Below are 18498 nucleotides of genomic sequence, written 5' to 3' on the forward strand. Positions count from 1 at the left end.
TTTATCATTAGAGACCTATGAGAAGAGAAAGAACGGTACAGAAGCAATACTTGAAGATGTAAGGCGTAAAAATTTTCCATAACTATTGAAAAGATATCAACTCACAGAATAAGAGAGACTGAACATATCCATATTTGGATATAGAGAAAACCATACTCAGGCAAATGGTGCTTTACTTACTTACTTACTTACTTAAATTTTTTTTTTTTTTTTTTTTTGGCTGCGTTGGGTCTTCATTGCTGCGGGCAGGCTTTCTCTAGTTGAGGTGAGCGGGGGCTACTTTTTGTTGTGGTGCATGGGCTTCTCATTGTGGTGGCTTCTCTTGTTGCGGAGCATGGGCTGTAGGCACGTGGGCTTCAGTAGTTGTGGCACATGGGCTCAGTAGTTGTGGCACACGGAGTTAGTTGCTCCGCGACATGTCGGATCTTTCCAGACCAGGGCTCAAACCCGTGTCCCCTGCAGTGGCAGGCGGATTCTTAACCACTGCACCACCAGGGAAGTCCCGGTGCTTAAACTCTTAAAGCTAACATCTTAAATCAGCCAAGGAGCAGGAGTGTTGGGGAAGGACACATTAAATTCAGAGGCACAATGATAAAACTGATGTCTGACTTTTCAACAGAAATGATAGAAACCAGAGGACAGTGTAATAATATTTTTAAATGCTGAAAGGAAAATTGTCACTCTGAAATTCTGTATCTGGTATCAAAAACTGACAGAACAGAAAGGAGTAATAGGCAGACACTCAAGTATAGTTGGAGATTTCAACGATCCTTTCTCGGTAATTGGTAGAACAAATAGAAAGTCAGCAAAAGTATTAAAGACCTACAACACCACTATCAACCAATAAGATCTATTGGTATTTATAGAAGATTCTGCAAAATAGCAGAAACACATTGTTTTAAAGTTCTCGGGGGGACTTCCCTGGTGATCCAGTGGTTAAGACTCCACGCTTCCACTGGAGGGGGCGTGGGTTCGATCCCTGGTCAGGGAACTAAGATCCCACGTGCTGTGCAGTGCAGCCAAAAAGTAAAAAAATAAAAATAATAAAATTCATGGGGAATACTCAACAAAATGTACACAATTCTGAGCAATAAAATTAGTATCATAAGTTTTAAAAGATTGAAATTATACAGTGTTGTTGTATGATTTTATACATATGGAATGAATGTGGTTGACTCACCACAGCAAAATTAAACTAGAAACCAAAAATAGGAAAACAATAGAGAAGATTAATAAAATAAGAAGATGGTTATTTGAAGAGATCAATAAATTTGATAAACCTCTAGCCAAGAGTGATCAAGAAGAAAAGAGAAAACACAAATCCCTGATCAGGAAAGAAAGAGTACATCATTGTTGATTCTACTTCTATATAAAGGCAATAAAGAATATGCTTAACAACTTCGTGGTAATATATTTGACACTTTGATGAAATGGGCAAATCCCTTGAAAGCAACAAAATATAAAAGTCGGGACTTCCCTGGTGGTGTAGTGGTTAAGACTCCGTGTTCCCAATGCAGGGGGCCCACGTTCAATCCCTGGTCAGGGAACTAGATCACACATGCATGCTGCAGCCAAGAGTTCGCATGCCACAACTAAGGAGCCTGTGTGCTGCAACTTAGGAGCCTGCAAGCCACTCCTAAGGAGCCCACCTGCCACAACTAAGACCCAGCGCAACCAAATAAATAAATATATTTTTTTGAAAAACCAAGATATAAAAGTCTTCCCAGGATAGAGATAACTTGACATATTAGGTTAAAAATAATGTCCTCCAAAGAAATCAGGTCCTCATGTCTGTAACTTGTAAATATTACCTTATATGGAAAAAGATTCTTTGCAGATGTGATTAAGTTAAAGATTTTTAAGATGAGATAATCCCGTATTATTCTGGTGGGCTCTGAGTACCATCACATTTGTCCTTATAAGAGAAAAGTATAGAGGTTTTACAGACAGGAGGAGGCTGTAAAATCCATGTGACCTTGGATGCAGTTACTGGAATGAGGTGGCTACAAACCAAAGAATTCTGGGGCAGCCACCAGAAGAAGGAAGAGACAAAGAATTTAGTCTCCCTTAGAGCTTCCAGAGGGAGCATTGCCCTGCTAACACCTTGATTTTGGTCCAGTCATAATGATTTTGAACTTCTAGCCTCCTGAGCTGTGAGAGGATAAATTTTTGTTATTTTAAGCCACCAAGTTTGTGATAATGTTTTAGAGCAGCCACTAGAAATTATACACTTGAACCACCTTATTCAAGTGTATAATTTATACATTGTTATACAATATCTATATGTAGTTAAACATCTTCCTAAAAACAAAACTCTATGCCCAGATGATTCTGCTGATGAATTTGTACCAGGCACTTAAGGAAGAAATAATACCAATCTACACAAGCTCTTCCAGAAAGTAAAAGTGTAGAGAACATGATTATAGCTAAACATATATGTACCCAATTATCCAACTTCTGGCTATATAGACCAGATAAATGGGTTTATAAAAGAATGTGTGAGAACATCCATAGCAGCCTTATCCAGGATAGCCAAAAACTGTAAATAATATAATGGGTAAATTGTGGTTTATTCAAACAATGTAATGCTACACAGAGATGAAATGTTTCACTTCTTCATATAACAATGAGGTTGAATCTGCTTACCATAATATAGAACAAGAAGCCAGACCCATAAACTACATACTGAATGATTTTGTTATTATAAAATTCAGATCTGCAGAAACTAGCCTACGATTGTAGAATTCAGAATAGTGTGTATCCATACTTTTGTGGTTTGTTAACAACTGGAGGTTAAAGGGCTTTTGAGTATTGATTTGAGTGTTGTTACATGGGTGTATAAGTAGAATTGTAGTCACACTGTACACATAAGATTTGTGTATTTTGTTGTACATATATTTTACCTCAATAAATACAAAAGAAAGAAATTCTAAAATCATGTAGAAACCCTGGCCCTGATGAAGTTACTCAAGTTGTAACCAAGAGGAGAAACATTAACTAACTGACTTAAGCCAGTAGGAATGGGGAAAATCCTTTCTATGCTTTGTGGCTGAGAAGTGGGGAAATGGTTGCTGTGGACCTACCCAGTAAATGCCATTCATGTCTAGGTTATGCAGATCTGCCCTATATTTGGGTCTTCTTTTTCAGAATTTAGATGAAATATTGATGAATTTTGTTCCACTCAGGGCTCCATATCTGATTGGTGGTCACTTCTGATGTTTGTTCATTAAGAGTAGCCTTTGGGGGGATTCCCTGGCGGTCCAGTGGTTAGCTCTCACTGCCAAGGGCCTGGGTTCCTGGTCGGGGAACTAAGATCCCACATGCTGCCAAAAACAAAATAAAAAAGAGTAGCCTTTGGTTATCTTAAAGTAATCCTCAAGGAGTCTGAGCAGTGTATTGGGAGTTAAAGCTACATACATCTTTTCTTCCTCACAAAGGCATACTTTAGGCTTTTAATCCTGCAATTCTTAGATTCCTCTTCTTATTCTGTATTTAAAGACTAGTTATTTTTATTTATTTATTTATTTATTTATTTTGGCGGTACGCGGGCCTCTCACTGCCGTGGCCTCGCCCGTTGTGGAGCACAGCCTCCGGACGCGCAGGCTCAGCGGCCATGGCTCACGGGCCCACCCACTCTGCAGCATGTGGGATCTTCCCGGACCGGGGCACAAACCCGCGTCCCCTGCATTGGCAGGCGGACTCTCAACCACTGTGCCACCAGGGAAGCCCAAGACTAGTTATTTTTAGTACATTTTTTGCAAATGAACAAATATTTCATAATGATATGGATTGAATATTATGGAGACCTAATAAATTATAATTTTTACCTGCAGTGTATACAGCACAATCGTGCAGAAAGGCTGAGTCAAATGAATTGAGAAACTTTATTGACACAAAGAAATCATGGACTATAGAAGTTTTCTCTTCATTTCTTAAATTGTAATCTCCCAAAATAGAATTTTCAGAGAAGGGATAATATGTTAGAATGTGTATTTTGAATTAGTAACATATGCGGCTAAAGAATAATGTCAAGTATACTACACAGCCAGTCCTCTCCATGAATGGAGTAGAATCTGCAAATTAAGAAGTATGAATCAATTGATTTAGTTTTACACGACACAGACTTGGTTTTCTTATAAATAGAAATAAGTGGTCTAAGTAATCCATGTCTAATGTCTAAGTAGTCCGCGAGTCCTTGGTAGATAGCAAGAAATCTTTGAAATAAGCCAGCCTTTCTGTTGGGAGTTTTGGTTCTTTATGTGTTTTATTCTTGTTACTCAGGGACTTACTTTGGTGGTTTGCAGAAAACACTCTGCAGAACTTAGAAGGGAATCCTGATGAGCTCCATATTCAACCTTTAGGAATGAGTAAATAATTTCTGAATTTTTTTCTTCAGAGTAAAGGTGCTAGTGCTGGAAGAGAATGGACTGAACAGGAGACACTTCTACTGCTGGAGGTAAGCAGATTAGTGATGGAGCCCCTTTATTCATATGAGATGGGTGCTAGCTTTCTGTGACTAGCATTTTAAATATACCTTTGGAATTTATCCTGAAAATTTTCATTCCATGTAATGAGTTTTAATAGAATTTTCTTGGGCCGTTGCAGTTTAAATATCACACTGGAGGTGATGTGCTAGCTGTCAGTAGGGGAGATCAAGCCTGGATATGTGTTATTTTGGCTCAGGTTGTGTTCTTTTTGTTTTAAATCTGTTGCCACCAATTAAATATTGCAGATTTTCCAAAGCAATCTAGATATCTAACTCTTCCTCCAAAATTAGAAGATCTGGCAACTCTGGGCCCTTATTCTCAGATAGCAATAATTAGCTGGCTGGCCTTGGGTAGCAGATGTTCCTTTAAAATGGGGCATTTCTTCATAGTCCAAATTTTCTTAACTTAGCCCTCCTCAGTCATTGTAGATTAGTTCCCTAGTGCTTGTATGCATTTGAGTGTACAACCTCCATATTTCCCAAAAGGATTTCTGAGAAGTGGATGAAGATACCTGCCACTGAAAAAAATTATCTTGATTATGAAAGCAGAAGACTGTGATAAGCCCGTGATTATGCATCGTGTCTCTGTCAGTCAGCATATTGAATGCTTTTTTAATTTCGTTATGTCTTTAGAGATTCTTGCAAATTCTTACAGAACTAGATCTCAGAACTATTTCTACTCTGAAGGGTAGGAAAAAGAGAGTATTTGGTTTCATATTTATCAGCCATTTCCAAGGAAGGACCATTTGTCTTTAGTTATAGAACGACAATTGTTGGGGTAAAATGGAGATTTCATGACACTACTTAGTATTTGTGGATAGTATGTGTGGGAGCTGAATTAGGACCAAATGAGGAAGTTTATTGTTAAATATGTTAGGAATGCTTTTGCCTACATGGAACAGAAAATCTGACGAGCAATACATTAAACCAAAAGAACTTTGGTTTTTTGTTCAACTAGATTTCTTCAGATTGGCAATTCCAAGATTCTTTCCACTGTTCAATTATATCATCAGGTCCCTAGTTTTTCTGTTGTTTTGTTCTGCCTTCCTTAGCTGTCCACATTCTGTCTCTTTGTGTTCTGGTCACAGGAAGGCGGTAGTTAGTTCCAGATTTCTCATCCCTATTTAAAACAGGAAGAGAATTGGAAAAGGCACCTGGGGACTTCTCTTCCTGGGCTCTTCTTGCGAGGAAAAGCTTTCCCAGAAGCCCCTCATCAGTGTTTCCTTTCTATCTCACTGATGAAATGGGTCTCATAGACACCTAGTAAGTACTGCGTGTGATCCTGGGAAAACAAATACATGGCTTTCTAGTTTCTATAGTGGGGTCATCCTGGAAGAAGTTGATGATTGCTCCTGGTAATTACTGGCAGCATCTACACCAATTATAACTGTAACATTAGAGCAGTGAATTTATGGAGGAAGAGAGCTCCCTTTCACTGGAGTACTGCATCTGATCAAAACTTGTATATCGTATAAAATATGCAATTCAGAAATCAAGTATCAAATAAAAGATTAGACTAGGTCAGCAGTTCTCAAACATTCTGGGCTCAAGAAGCACTTGTACTCTCAAAATTTTTATTGAGGACTCCAAATAGTTTTAATTTATGTGACTTTATCAGTTTTTTTTTTTTTTGCTGTACGCGGGCCTCTCACCGCTGCGGCCTCTCCTGTTGCGGAGCACAGGCTCCGGACGCGCAGGCCCAGCGGCCACGGCTCGCGGGCCCAGCCGCTCCGCGGCACAGGGGATCCTCCCGGACTGGGACACGAACCCGCGCCCCCTGCATCGGCAGGCAGACCCTCAACCACTGCGCCACCAGGGAAGCCCCTATCAGTATTTTTTTAATTAAAAATTAAAACTGAGAAAAATATTTAATTCACCTAAAATAACAGTGAACCCCTTTTGAGTTAACATAATTAACATTTTTATGAAAAATAGCTCTTTTTTTTTTTTTTTTTGGTTTTGTTTTGTTTTGTGTTTTTTTTGCGGTACGCGGGCCTCTCACTGTTGTGGCCTCTCCCGTTGCGGAGCACAGGCTCCGGATGCGCAGGCTCAACGGCTATGGCTCACGGGCCCAGCTGCTCCGCGGCATGTGGGATCTTCCCGGACTGGGGCATGAACGTGTGTCCCCTGCATCGGCAGGCGGACTCCCAACCACTGCGCCACCAGGGGAGCCCTGAAAAATAGCTTTTGAAAAAAGGTATTAGTGAGAAGTATAGCATTTATATATTTTAGCAAGTCTATAATGTTTGGCTTACTAGAATACAGCTGGATTTTCATATTTGCTTTTCTACCAGGTATGTTGTTTTTAGTTTAAGTATATTAGAAAAGTCTGGTATCACCTGGATATGTAGTTGGAAGCACGAGAAGTATCTTAATGGCCTTTTCAGGTAATTATGAATATTCTTCTTTGATACAGACATCTCCCTCCTTTTTTTTTTTTTTTTTAAACAAATTGAAGGTTTGTGGAAACCCTGCATTAAGCAAGTCGGTTGGTGCCATTTTTCCAACAGTATTTGCTCACCTTGTGTCTCTGTGTCACATTTTGGTAATCCTCACAATATTTCAAACTTTCTTATTGTTATTTTATTTGTTACAGTGATCTGTGATCAGTGGTCTTGAATGTTACTCTTGCAAAAAGATTACACACTGAAGGGTCAGGTGATGGTTAGCATTTTTTAGCGACAAAGTATTTTAAAATTAAGGTACAGTGTTCTTTTTAAGACATATAATACTATTGCACACTTAGTAGACAACAGTATAGTGTAAACATAACTTTTATATGTGCTGGAAAACCAAAATATCCATGTGACTTGCTTTATTGCAGTATTCGCTTTATCTCAGTGGTGCAGAACTGAACCCGCAGTATCTCTGAGGTATGCTTGTGTTACATTAAAACTTGACCACTGATAGTTTCTTAAAGCTTAGATGCAGCATGGAATCCATTGGTCTCTCTTGCCCTTGTAATGGATCTTTTATCCATGTATGATTGCATAATGTCTTTCATTGATAAATTGGAAAATATTGGTTTACTGAATTATGCGGATCTTCCAAATGTTGATGCAGTTCATGATACAATATGAAAAAGTCTAATTTGATAATACTGTGACCAGTCTCAGTAGAAAAGTCTTTTTAAAAGTAGAACAAGTGGGACTTCCCTAGTGGTGCAGTGGTTAAGAATCTGCCTGCCAATGCAGGGGACATGGGTTCGAGCCCTGGTCTGGGAAGATCCCACAATGCCGCGGAGCAACTATGTCCATGCGCCACAGCTACTGAGCCTGTGCTCTAGAGCCCGCGAGGCACAACTACTGAAGCCTGCGTGCCTAGAGCCCGTGCTCCACAACAAGAGAAGCCACCGCAATGAGAAGCCTGCGCACCACAACGAAGAGTAGCCCCCGCTTGCCACAACCAGAGAAAAGCCCATGTGCAGCAGTGAAGACCCAACACAGCCATAAATTTAAAAAAATAATAAAATAAAATTTTAAAAAATGAGCTTTCATGGTGGATAAGTATTTTTCACAATTGTAATTTTCACTTAATCATTGGCAACAAACACCATCAGTTGTTTTCCTTGGAGTGACTTTTTTTTTTTTTAAGTCTTTATTGAATTTGTTACAACACTGCTTTTGTTTTATGTTTTGGTTTTTTGGCCACGAGGCATGTGGGATCTTAGCTCCCCGGCGAGGGATCAAACCCATACCCCCTGCATTGGAAGGCAAAGTCTTAACCACTGGACTGCCAGGGAAGCCCCTGGAGTGACATTTTTGAGAATCATTGTTTATTTTTGGATAAATGTCTGCCAGATATCTGTGTCTGTAAAACCATGGTGTGTTAGCAATTCGTTCTAGTGATGATATTCAGTGAAAAAAGTGGCTACTTGAACTTGAAACTCAATCACAAGTGCTTTTCCTTTAGACAGCCATCATGCTTTGAAAGTTGATATTTAGTCCTCTTGTGTACCTCCCATTTCATAACGCTGAAGATTAAAAACACATGGGCTAAGATATTTAGATTCAATAAAATTAATAATCTTTACTGTTTCATCAAGGAAATGTTTAAGTAAAGTTGGCTTATTTTGCTTCTGCAGGTGTGTGGCACTGAAGAATAAAATGACAAGACAGTATGGTGCCACTGCCTTGATTCATACTAAGGGGTCATACTAATTGCTTTTGCACCATTGAGCAAATGTCAGCATAATGAACAGACAGTAATGTCCTAGTATTATTCTGAAAATGATTTTGATCATTCAGTTCCTGTGAAAGGGTCTGGTGCTCCATGAGTATCCAGACTACACTTTAGGATACTTTGGGCCTGGTGATGGCTCATGTTTCTGCATTGCTTTAATTTGATTTTGAGTTGTTCCAACAGTTGTGGTTCATTAAGAAGTTTTAGTGGTGTATTAACTCTTCCCTTTTCTTTTTTACACCCCTCTTCTACTTTTCCTTATTCTCTCTTTGTCTCTCTCTCTCTGTGTCTCTCTGGATCAAAATTCAAAAATATTTGTTCTTTTTGAGTTTTTACCACTATTTTAATTTATTCTTATCCGCCCATTGAGTATCAGTGATATGCAAAGAGCTTCTTTTCTGAGCTCCTTTTTATTTGTTTCAACGCTATCTTCTCTAGCCATATGTGCTATGGATGTTAATTTTAAAGTTCTCAGTATTTGGGGGGGAATGTATGGGATATGCTTTTGTATTGCTTGTTTAGAATCTGTGGGCTCTAGGGAGAAATTCAGTTGTGCAACACTACCTGAAACAACAGGCTACTGTCAGTCAGCTCTTTTCCTTGCTGCACATTGATACTCAAAATTTTCTCCTCTGCTACATTAAGATTTGTGGATAGTAAATACAGAGTGAGGTCAGAATGGCTGAGCTACTGTTTAACCTGAGCATATTCAAGAAAACCACAGTATCCCCACACAATAGTGCATTTTCTCTCCTGCAAGTGGAACCTGTACAGTGGTTGATTTTTCTTTTAAACATGCTGTTGAATCAACAGGTGTTGTCTGCACTTACACAAAGAGAAACAAAACACTTCCTAACAGCATTGTTTACCATTAACACCTGTTTTTATAGTTTATTGGTAATTAATAGCTTAAGAATATGAAGTCAGAAGAAAAATTTTTAATCGATTTATAACCAAAAACATGGTCAATTTCTCCCTGATAAATCTGGAAGATTCATTAGGGTTTATTGTTGTCTGCCTACCCCTGCCCTCAACAGAATCATACCATTTTATCGGACAAGTATATCACACAGGCAGCTTCCCAAATATTTAGGATTATTCTTTTTTTTTTTTTTTTTTTTTTTTGCGGTACACGGGCCTCTCACTGTTGTGGCCTCTCCCGTTGCGGAGCACAGGCCCTGGGCGCGCAGGCTCAGTGGCCATGGCTCACGGGCCCAGCCGCTCCTTGGCATGTGGGATCTTCCCAGACTGGGGCATGAACCCGTGTCCCCTGCATTGGCAGGCGGACTCGCAACCACTGCGCCACCAGGGAAGCCTTAGGATTATTCTTGAGACCACCACTTTTTTTTTTTTAACCTATCCCATGCTTCTCTTTTTTTTTTAACTTCTTTTTTGGAGTATAATTGCTTTACGATGGTGTGTTAGTTTCTGCTTTATAACAAAGTGAATCAGTTATACATATGTCCCCATATCTCTTCCCTCTTGCATCTCCCTCCCTCCCACCCTCCCTATCCCACCCCTCTAGGTGGACACAAAACACTGAGCTGATCTCCCTGTGCTATGCGGCTGCTTCCCACTAGCTATCTGTTTTACGTTTGGTAGTGTATATATGTCCATGCCACTCTCTCACTTTGTCCCAGCTTACCCTTCCCCTCCCCATATCCTCAAGTCCATTCTCTAGTAGGTCTGCATCTTTATTCCCATCTTGCCCCTAGGTTCTTCATGACCTATTTTTTTTTTTTTTTAGATTCCATATATATTTGTTAGCATACGGTATTTGTTTTTCTCTTTCTGACTTACTTCACTCTGTATGACAGACTCTAGGTCCATCCACCTCACTACAGATAACTCAATTTCGTTTCTTTTTATGGCTGAGTAATATTCCATTGTATATATGTGCCACATCTTTCTTTTTATGGCTGAGTAATATTCCATTGTATATATGTGCTGCATCTTTCTTTTTATGGCTGAGTAATATTCCATTGTATATATGTGCCACATCTTCTTTATCCTTTCATCTGTTGATGGACATTTAGGTTGCTTCCATGTCCTGGCTATTGTAAATAGAGCTACAGTGAACATTTTAGTATATGACTTTTTTTTTTTTTTTGCAGTACGCGGGCCTCTCACTGTTGTGGCCTCTCCCGTTGCGGAGCACAGGCTCCGGATGCGCAGGCTCAGCGGCCATGGCTCACGGTCCCAGCCGCTCCACGGCATGTGGGATCCTCCCAGACCGGGGCACGAACCCATGTCCCCTGCATTGGCAGGCAGACTCTCAACCACTGCGCCACCAGGGAAGCCCTCCATGACTCTTTTTGAATTATGGTTTTCTCAGGGTATATGCCCAGTAGTGGGATTGCTGGGTCGTATGGTAGTTCTATTTTTCATTTTTTAAGGAACCTCCATACTGTTCTCCATAGTGGCTGTATCAATTTACATTCCCACCAACAGTACAAGACGGAGACCATCACTTTTTTTTTTTTTTTTTTTTTTTTTTGCGGTACGCGGGCCTCTCACTGTTGTGGCCTCTCCCATTGCGGAGCACAAGCTCTGGACGTGCAGGCTCAGCGGCCATGGCTCACGGGCCCAGCCGCTCCGCGGCATGCGGGATCCTCCCGGACCGGGACACGAACCCGTGTCCCCTGCATCGGCAGGCGGACTCTCAACCACTGCGCCACCAGGGAAGCCCAACCATCACTTTTATTTAAAAATACTTTATTTGATATGGTTTCTTATCAAAGCACAGTTATTATACGGAATGCTGCAGGTTATTGTTTTTGGTTGTGTTCAGTTTATTTTGTTACTACAAATATTGGGGGCATAATTTCAATTTTGCAAATAACCAAAGTGGAATCTATTCATTGGACAAATGAATGCAGTTTGAAAAAGATCTTTAATTGGTAGACATGCATAAGATCAAGAAGATGGAGTCATGTTTGAGTAAGATTTCATTTGTAAAATGTGTGAGGAATTTCAGGTGTTTCACCTGAAAATGCATCATCAGTATAAGAAGCCACAAAACGCATCATCAGTATAAGAAGTCCTTACAGCAGTTTGAAATGGCATTGATAGAATCAGGGTGCCAGAAAGAAAGAAGAAATAGCACCATTCAATTCCATAGTGACTAAGGGGATTTTTAAAAAGAGGCTTTCACGATTTCTCTTTTTTTTTTTTTTTTTGCTGTACGCGGGCCTCTCACTGTTGTGGCCTCTCCCGTCTCAGAGCACAGGCTCCGGACGCGCAGGCCCAGCGGCCATGGCTCACGGGACCAGCCGCTCTGCAGCACGTGGGATCCTCCCGGACTGGGGCACGAACCCACGTCCCCTGCATCGGCAGGCGGACTCCCAACCACTGCGCCACCAGGGAAGCCCTCACGATTTTTTTTAAGTCCACAACTGATTACAGTATTCTTCCTGGTCATTTATCATTGTCCCTGGCTTTGAAATTGAGAAAACTTGAATCTGTGAGCTTGTTGGTTCTACCTGGTTAACTTTTCTTTCTCATGCCTGCTTTGCTTTCTCATGCTTTGTATTTATTATCCCTTAAGTAATTAATGGCCATAAAATCTTGCACCTACAAAGAAAATCCATGATAGGTATTAATATTTGTTTATCCGTAGATGGGTTTCTCATTTTATACTGGCCAGTTTATAGAAACAATAGCATTAGAAGGTATTCAGTAAGCAGCCTCAAAGATTTTTCTTACAGTGTGCATCCACTTGACCTACTTTGCCTTGATATGCAACCCAAGAAATATTTTTTCCTGTGTAATTTTATTTATTTTTTCTTGATATACAGCTGATTTACAATATTGTGTTAGTTTCAGGTATACAGCAAAGTGATTCAGTTATATATATAATTTTTCAGATTATTTTTATTACAAGACATTAAATATAGTTCCCTGTGCTATACAGTAAATCTTTGTTGCTTATCTTCCTGTGTAATTTTGAATTACACTTTAGATGAGTATATCTTCCAGTAAAAAAAAATTGTCCTGAGGAAAGCCTTTTTTTTTTAAATACAGGGGTTTTTTGTTTGTTTGTTTGTTTGGTTGGTTGGTTTTTGCCACGCTGCTTGGCTTGCAGGATCTTAGTTCCTTGACCAGGGATTGAACCTGGGTCCCTGGCAGTGGAAGTGAAGAGTCCTAACCACTGGACTGCCAGGAAATTCCCCAGGTTGTTTTTTTGATGCTTGGAGCCATGCAAGCCATTCCTTTTCCTGCTTTAGTCCCGTTTCCTGTGGTTAAATTGAGCACATTTTATTGGGTACTGTGTTTCAGGCACTGTGGTAGATGCTGTAGATTGAGATGGCTAGGCCATAGTCTCTACAGTTAAGGAATTCATAGTCTAGTCTGTGACAGAAGCCGATTAAAACACAATTAGAGGTATGACTGGAGCATGAGAGGTACAGAGGAGTGGCTGTGCAACTGGGCTGGGTGGATGAGATATAATGGACAGCTTCCTGGAGTGCGGTGCTGGTGTTGGTTCTAGTACATGATATTTCCAGTGCAGAACAAACTGTACATAGGCACAGTACTTAGGAACAGTGTTGTGAGATCTGGGTATTTCTGGAACATTAAAGAGTACGGAGGTGAGGTGGAAGAAGTAGCAGAGCCCTGGTCATGTTTGGCCTTAATTCTGTAAGATAATGATGAACACTGAAATAGTTTCAGGCAGGAGAGAGATGGTGTCCTGTGTCAAACATACTTCACTCTAGCAACAGGAAGAAGGATGAATTTAAGGGTAGAGAGACAGGCAATTCTAAGAATCCAAGTAAGCAGTGGTGAAGACCCCAGTGATGACAGGAGGAATGAAAGTGTTTTGTAGTGTAAAATGTCTCCTAATAACTTTTCTGTATATGTCACCCTTCTCCTTCCCGGCCAGTTGGTCACCATGTTGTTTTGAAAACATCTCTTCATTCTGCCCCTCTTATGTAATGCGAGTGCCCAGGCTCAGAACTTCACTGTTTCTCAGCCTTGTGCTCTGGCTTGAATTTTGCATGACAGTTCCTTAGCTTTATTCTGGAAAAAAACCTTCCTGAACTTTCTTATTTTTCTCTGGCTGAAGGAAAATGAATAAAGAAAGAAACTTTTAGAAATAAGTTTGTTTGAAAAGGCTACGCTAGAACATGTCAAGAAAATCTCTACCCATAATCAGAAATTTACGACAGTCTCAGTTATATGTTTCTGGCCCCAGGGACCCTAATGAGATAGATTGATTTTTGTTTTTTGTTACAATCTGGGTCTTTTTTCTAAAGTAATTCCTTTTAGAACTACCCAAAGCCACAGGATACCCAGAATTAGCCTTGTTTTTCAAGGGATTTAGTGAGTAAGGTGATTTGCTGGCTTGGGTTTTTGAGGAGTCCTGTACCACTCCAGTGAGAAAGAAAGCCTGGAGCAGCAGTTGGAGTCCAGATTTAAGAATTCACTGAGGTGGGACTTCCCTGGCAGTCCAGCTGTTAAGACCCCATACTTCCAGTGCAGGGGGTGTGGGTTCGATCCCTGTTCAAGGAACTAAGATCCCGCATGCCTCATGGCATGGCCAAAAAATAAAATTAAAGTAAAAAATTTAAAAAGAATTCACTGAGGCAATAAACATGGAGAGAACCTTCATCATGGTGAACTCATCTTAACACAGTATTAGCAAATCAGGCTCTACAGTAGGGTTTTTAGCCACGCCACTGTTAACATTTTGGACCAGATAGCTTTTTTGTTGTTGGGTCTCTTATGTGCGCTGTAGAATTTTTAACAGCATCCACGGCCTCTACCCACTAGATGCCAGTAGCACCTCTCCAATTGTGTCAACCCAGAATGTCTCCAGCCACTGCCAAATGTCCCTAAGGAGACACAATTGCCCCTGGTGGCAAGTCATGGCTGTAGATAGAACCATGTGAGAGTAGTAACTTTGGTAGCTACAGTAGCTCCCCAAGAGATTCTTTTACCCAATTCATTCCTTGACTTTCTCAGCACAACCTATTTGTGGCTTCCTTCATATTCTTCTATCTCCCTCCCCCTTGGAGACTGCTTTTACTGTTTTTGTTGGAGTTTTTCAGTATTTTCTCTGAAAAGTTAAAAAATTTTAAACTAGAAATGTGTGTACTCTATGAATTTTAGCATCAGTTTCGGAATTTTTAACAAAAAAATGTTTGAATGGGATTGCATTGAATCTGTAGTTCAGTTTGGAGAGATTTGACATCTTAACAATATTGAGACTTCTAATGAATGAACACAGCATATCTCTTCATTTATTTAGGTCTTTGATTTCTCAGCATGTTTTATTTTTTACAGCATATTGGTCTTACACATTTTTCATTATATTTTTTCCTAAGTATTTCATTTTTGTGGTATTTTAAATACTTTTTTCCAGTTAAAAAATTTTCATTGCTAGTATATATAGAAATATAATTGAGTTTTTCTATTATCGTTTTAACTGGTGACCTTGCTGAACTTTTTAGTTTAATACCTTTTTTTGTAGATTCTGTAGTATTTCCTATATAAACAATCGTGTGTATTAATAAAAACCAATTGTTCTTCCTTTGTAATATGCATACCTTTTATTTATTTTTCTTGACTAATTGAGAATTTAATATAATAATGAAAGCAATCATAGCTACCTATTTTCTTATGAACAGTATAACCATTTTCGTTATTGTTTTTAAAGTCTATCTAAAGAACAGTCACAGGCTTCTGATGTCATTAAATACTTCCTTGTTACCTGATATTAAAGCTCCTGTTTTTTTCCATTATAGGCTTTGGAGATGTATAAGGATGATTGGAACAAAGTGTCAGAACACGTTGGAAGTCGCACGCAGGATGAATGCATCCTCCACTTTTTGAGGCTTCCCATTGAGGACCCATACCTTGAGAATTCTGATGCTTCCCTGGGGCCCCTGGCCTACCAGCCTGTCCCCTTCAGTCAGTCAGGAAACCCAGTCATGAGCACTGTCGCTTTTTTGGCATCTGTCGTGGATCCTCGTGTGGCATCTGCTGCAGCCAGAGCGGCTTTGGGTATGAACTTTCTTAAGCCATCTCACCAGAGTAACAATATCAGATAATGGTTTAATACTTCCTTTCATGCTAATTTTATCTCAGATTTAAGTGTTATTGGCTGTTATATTCATTTCAGTTATGTAAATAACAAAAAAAATCAGATATTACCCCTTGAAGATACCATGTTGTATTTGAAGTATTATAATATTTTAAACTAAAACACTTAAAATGTAATAATTTTCAAACTAAGAGCATTTATTAAGAATTTAGGGCTTCCCTGGTGGTGCAGTGGTTGAGAATCTGCCTGCTAATGCAGGGTACACGGGTTCGAGCCCTGGTCTGGGAGGATCCCACATGCTGCAAAGCAGCTAGGCCCGTGAGCCACAACTACTGAGCCTGCGCGTCTGGAGCCTGTGCTCTGCAACAAGAGAGGCCTCGATAGTGAGAGGCCCGTGCACTGCGATGAAGAGTGGCCCCTGCTTGCCACAACTAGAGAAAGCCCTCGCACAGAAACGAAGACCCAACACAGCAAAAATAAATAAATAAACTAATAAAGTCCTACCCCCAACATCTTCTTAAAAAAAAAAAAAATTAGAGGGACAAAACAGGTTTTTAATGGTATGTTTTGTGATTCATTCAGAATTTTCTATAATTGGCAAAAAGGAGTCATTTAACATTCTTGGATTACAATAATTCTAATTAGAATTTTCTCATACCATAGAACTCTTCCTTGACTTTCTGGTTGTTTTATCCTTATTGTTGTCTTGATTAAAATCTGGTCAGCAGAGTTAGATGAAATTTGGGCAGCAATTTTTTATTCTTTTTTATTATTTTTAAAATATTTATTTAGTTTTGGCCGCACCTTGTGGCATGCGGGATCTTAGTTCCCCGACCAGGGATTGAACCAAGGCCCCCTGCAGTGGAAGCTTGGAGTCTTAACCACTGGACCACCAGGGAAGTCCCTGGATAGCAGTTTTGATTGTTACTAATAGAAATTTAAAGATCTCCTGTTTATATAGTAAGACACTGTGACATGTAAGGTAAAACTTAGAGTCATAGAATTTCATTACTGTACATGTTTATCTCCTTTGGCCCTCTTGATTTGCTGGGGTAGATCAGATCAAGTCTCCAGAAAGGTCACTAGGTTACACATGATACACTAATGTTGTGTCAGATTACCTAGTTTACATTGAAGCAAATATTTATGCAAAACCAGATCACTGTTCCATTTTTATTCTTAAACAGAAGAGTTTTCTCGAGTCCGGGAGGAGGTACCACTGGAATTGGTGGAAGCTCACGTCAAAAAAGTACAAGAAGCAGCACGAGCCTCTGGGAAAGTGGATCCCACCTATGGTTTGGAGAGCAGCTGCATTGCAGGCACAGGGCCAGATGAGCCAGAGAAGCTTGGTGAGTCACTGCTGCCCCCAAGGACAGGGATAATAGGTGTTGTATTTTCCTGTCAGCTTGCTAGAATAATTGGGTCTGCTTGCACTTAAGAGTGGGTACAATGATCAATAGAAACTTGCATCATAAAAAATTAATGTATAATTTTTTTATCTCTTCCTTTTATGATAGAATTTTTTGAATTGTCTGATAACCGTTTTTGTTTTATTTTTGGCTGTGTTGGGTCTTTGTTACTGCGTGCAGGCTTTCCTCTTGTTGCGGCGAGTGGAGGCTACTCTTCATTGTGGTGTGCAGGCTTCTCATTGCTGTGGCTTCTCTTGTTGCGGAGCATGGGCTCTAGGTGCACGGGCTTCAGTAGTTGCAGCACGCGGGCCCTAGAGCATGCAGGCCTCAGTAGTTGTGGTGCGTGGGCTCAGTAGTTGTGCCTTGCAGGCTCTAGAATGCAGGCTCAGTAGTTGTGGTGCACGGGCTTAGTTGCTCCACGGCATGTGACCTTTTCCCCGACCAGGGATCGAACCCATGTCCCCTGCATTGGCAGACGGATTCTTAACCACTGTGCCACCAGGGAAGTCCCCTCATAACTGTTAATAATATCACAGTTGTGAGGTGTCTGATGCCTGTTTTTAGATCTAGGTTTTGAGCATATAGACATAAGAATTCAGAAAGGACTTTTGTGGTTATTTTAATTTATATGTTGCTGAGTAGGTTTAAGTTTATTGTTGTTTTGGGTGATTTTTAAATTGAAATAAAATTCATGTAAAATTCTTCACTTTAATCACTTAAATGTGTGTAATCCAGTGGCTTCTAGTAAATTCACAGTATTGTTCATTCATCACCACTATCTAATTCCAGAATATTTTTGTCACCCCAAAAGAAAAACCCCATTCCAATTAAGCAGTCACTTCCCATTTTTTCTCTCCTTAGCTCTGTTGACCATTACTCTGCTTTCTGTCTCTATGGATTTGCCTATTCTGGATATTTCCTATAAATGAAATCATACTATTGTGGCCTTTTGTGTCTGACTTCTTTCAGGTAGCATAGTGTTTTCAAAGTTCATCCATGGTATAGTGTAATTCAGTACTATGCTGAATAATATACTTGGGTGGATATACCACATTTTACTAATCTATTAATCAGTTCATGGATATTTGTATTGTTTCCGCTTTTTCATTCTTTTGAATAATGCTGTTATGAACATTCATGTACAGGTTACTTGGTGATTTTCTGCTTCTTGGGTATGTAGGAGTGGAACTACTGGATCATGTGGTAATTCTTTATTTAACTTTTTGAGGAACTATCCAGCTGTTTTCACAGTGGTTTTACCATTTTGTTTCCACTAGGAATATATGAAGGTTCCTATTTCTCCACATCCTTGCCAACACTTGTTTTCCCCTTCCCTTTTTAAAAAAAATACCCAGCCTAGGTGTGTGTGAAGTGGT

The 18498-nt window shown here is 39.8% G+C and overlaps 1 protein-coding gene across 1 annotated transcript in view; it reads left to right on the forward strand.

Annotated features, from left to right (window-relative positions):
* Nucleotides 1-18498, forward strand: part of SMARCC1 (SWI/SNF related BAF chromatin remodeling complex subunit C1) — a gene marked incomplete at both ends in the record, with an annotated part of 177644 nt that overhangs the window by 92809 nt on the left and 66337 nt on the right. Inside the window, 3 exons of the mRNA XM_079712293.1 lie at nucleotides 4397-4456; nucleotides 15415-15673; nucleotides 16901-17062. Of these exons, the coding sequence (XP_079568419.1) occupies nucleotides 4397-4456; nucleotides 15415-15673; nucleotides 16901-17062 (481 nt within the window). The remainder of the gene's footprint in view (nucleotides 1-4396; nucleotides 4457-15414; nucleotides 15674-16900; nucleotides 17063-18498) is intronic.

This window comes from Hyperoodon ampullatus (genome assembly GCF_949752795.1).
Source record: "Hyperoodon ampullatus genome assembly, chromosome: 10".
NCBI lineage: Eukaryota > Metazoa > Chordata > Mammalia > Artiodactyla > Ziphiidae > Hyperoodon > Hyperoodon ampullatus.